Source organism: Cryptococcus neoformans, assembly GCF_000091045.1.
Source record: "Cryptococcus neoformans var. neoformans JEC21 chromosome 13 sequence".
NCBI lineage: Eukaryota > Fungi > Basidiomycota > Tremellomycetes > Tremellales > Cryptococcaceae > Cryptococcus > Cryptococcus deneoformans.
In genome coordinates this window covers 352,501-355,000 of record NC_006682.1, presented here as the reverse complement: position 1 = coordinate 355,000, position 2,500 = coordinate 352,501, and the positions used below count along the sequence as shown (strand labels likewise).

General features: G+C 52.2%; 2 protein-coding genes across 2 annotated transcripts in view; one reads left to right on the top strand and one right to left on the bottom strand.

Moving 5' to 3' along the window:
* CNM01170 (conserved hypothetical protein) overlaps positions 1 to 1,922 on the bottom strand; it is a 4,033-nt gene extending 2,111 nt beyond the window's left edge. The window contains exons 1-3 of the mRNA XM_568429.2: positions 1,552 to 1,922; positions 486 to 1,311; positions 1 to 438 (exon numbers count right to left, since the gene is read on the bottom strand). The exon at positions 1 to 438 is cut by the window's left edge and continues 1,245 nt beyond it. Of these exons, the coding sequence (XP_568429.1) occupies positions 1 to 438; positions 486 to 1,311; positions 1,552 to 1,840 (1,553 nt within the window). The 5' untranslated portion in view covers positions 1,841 to 1,922. The remainder of the gene's footprint in view (positions 439 to 485; positions 1,312 to 1,551) is intronic.
* A 195-nt stretch (positions 1,923 to 2,117) lies between these two features.
* CNM01160 (signal transducer, putative) overlaps positions 2,118 to 2,500 on the top strand; it is a 6,562-nt gene continuing 6,179 nt past the window's right edge. The window contains exon 1 of the mRNA XM_024658284.1: positions 2,118 to 2,500. This exon is cut by the window's right edge and continues 2,044 nt beyond it. Within this exon, the coding sequence (XP_024514004.1) occupies positions 2,196 to 2,500 (305 nt within the window). The 5' untranslated portion in view covers positions 2,118 to 2,195.

The window sequence follows — 2,500 nt, the reverse complement described above, 5'->3', positions numbered from 1 at the left end:
TTGTCAATCTTGGTCAAGTCATGGAGATGGTCGACAGTGTAATCGAGGTTGAGCATGGCGTGGGCAATGGCAAACAGTCGTCGGTCATTGTTATGGGTCAAAGCGGCAGTCATGTCCTCAGGCTTCCAATAGGCATCGAAACCAGTAAAGTTGGGGTCAACCTGCCTGATAGCCTTTTGCAAAGATTCCTCAAAGGTTCGGCCGATAGCCATGACCTCACCGACAGACTTCATGGCAGAACCGACGTTCCTTTCGACATGCTGGAACTTCGCCAAGTCCCACTTGGGGATCTTGGTGACAATGTAGTCAAGAGAAGGCTCAAAACAAGCGGTGGTGGTTTTGGTGACGGCGTTGGGGAGTTCGGGAAGGGTGTGACCAAGGGCGATCTTGGCGGCAGTATAGGCAAGAGGATAACCAGTGGCCTTGGAGGCAAGAGCACTATGGAGTGTCAGCGACTGTGTTCAACTCTAGGAAAATATACTCACGAAGATCGACTCAACCTCGCGTTCATCTCAATAACCCTATAGTCTCTGCTGACAGGGTCCAAGGCGTACTGGACGTTACACTCACCGACGACACCGACATGTCGCACAATCTTAATGGCGGCACTTCGGAGCATGTGATACTCATCGTCGGTAAGAGTCTGGGAGGGAGCAACGACAATAGAGTCACCAGTGTGTGTACCAAGAGGGTCAAAGTTCTCCATGTTACAGCAGATGATGGTGTTGTCCGCGGCGTCTCGTACAACCTCGTACTCGACCTCCTTCCAACCCTTCAAACTCTTCTCAATCAAAACCTGCGGTGAGAGAGAAAGAGACTTGGCAGCCAAGTTCCTCAACTCCTCCTCATCGTGCGCGAAACCAGAACCCAAACCACCGAGAGAAAATGCTGATCGGAGAATGATGGGGTAACCAATCTCCTTGGCAGCATCAAGAGCCGCTTGGATGGTAGAGACGGCAGTAGATTGAGCAGCAGGAATCTCAATCTCGTTCAAAGCCTGAACGAAAAGGTCTCGGTCTTCAGAGACTTCAAGAGTCCTGATAGGGGTACCGAGGACCTTGACACCCAATCGCTCAAGCACACCCATTTTGTCAAGTTGGATACCAACGTTCAACGCCGATTGACCACCGAAAGTCAAGAGGATACCATCTGGTCGCTCCTTTTCAAGGACGTAAGCGACATAGTCGGCAGTGACGGGGAGGAAATAGATCTCGGAGGCGAGGTGGTGGGAAGTTTGGATGGTAGCGATGTTGGGGTTAATGAGGATGGTCTCGATATTTGATTCCCTCAAAGCCTTAATGGCTTGGGATCCTGCGAGGGTGTCAACGGTGGTCTAATGTGATGAAAGTAGGCCAAGGCGGCATGCAAGCTTTTTTGTCGCGCTTTTCCCATCACGATCTTTGCAGCCACGCTAAAGCCATTTCGCTACAGAAAATTGGCTTTGGGAAAACTGCCAGGCTCGCAAAGTCATTTTTGCAGCACGATCTTTTGCAAAGTTTACCTCTTCGTCACAGTCACACCACCTTTTTACGCGATAGAGCTGGTACTCACCTGAGTAATCGAATTCACCGGCCTGGCCGATCGAGAGACCACCGGAGCCAACGACGAGAACCTTCTTGACATCGGGCTTTTCCAGCTTGGGAAGCACCTTTGCGGAAATCTTCCTGGCCAATTCTGATGGAGAGTTGAGGGTGGGCTCTCCATCTACTTGGGCGTAGGAGCCGACTGCTGGGGCAGCGACGGCATAGTTTCTGGAGAGTAATGGTGAACGAGAAAACGGGGCGAGAGGGCGTGATCGGAGCGGGAGGGCGGCACGGGCACGAGGAAGGGATCGGAGCATGTCTGATGGTTTTTTTTGTGGGAACGAGGTGTCCCCTTGGGCTGGTGTTTATATACTTGGGGGTGATAACGATGCGACTCAACTTTCAAGCGAAAAAAAATACACTCAAAGCGGCCAGCCACGTGGTGGAAATGAATTTAAGGGACAATCTTTCGGGCGGCAGAGGCCGAAGAACGGTGTCCCGATGCAACACTGTCCGGACAAACCCTTGTTGCGGTGTCCACAACAACAGATGATGCTCTTCCTATCTGCAGCTACTCGTTCGCTCGCCTTCTGCTTCAACCTTCCTTCCTTCCTACCTGCGTATACTTCCTTCTCCCGCCCGCACACGTCAACTCCTCACTCCTCACCACCCATGTCAAACCCGGGTGGCGACTTGGGCGACTTTCGCCCTCTCAACGGCTCTGCAGACTCCGCTTCAGCTGCTCGACGACCGCTTCCTCCTCAACCACCTAGGCCGGCTCTTCCTCCCAACCCATATTTCAGCTACCAAAGTTCAGCTGTACCATCTACAGCTCCTTTAGCAGACATAGGGATATCAAGCCCCAGCAGCTTGGGAAGGAGAGCTTTACCAACACCTCCAGTGTCATCAGGCGATCATTCACCAAGTCGTTCAAGAGCATTACCAACTCCGCCAGGCAGACTTCCTTCCGGTTCATA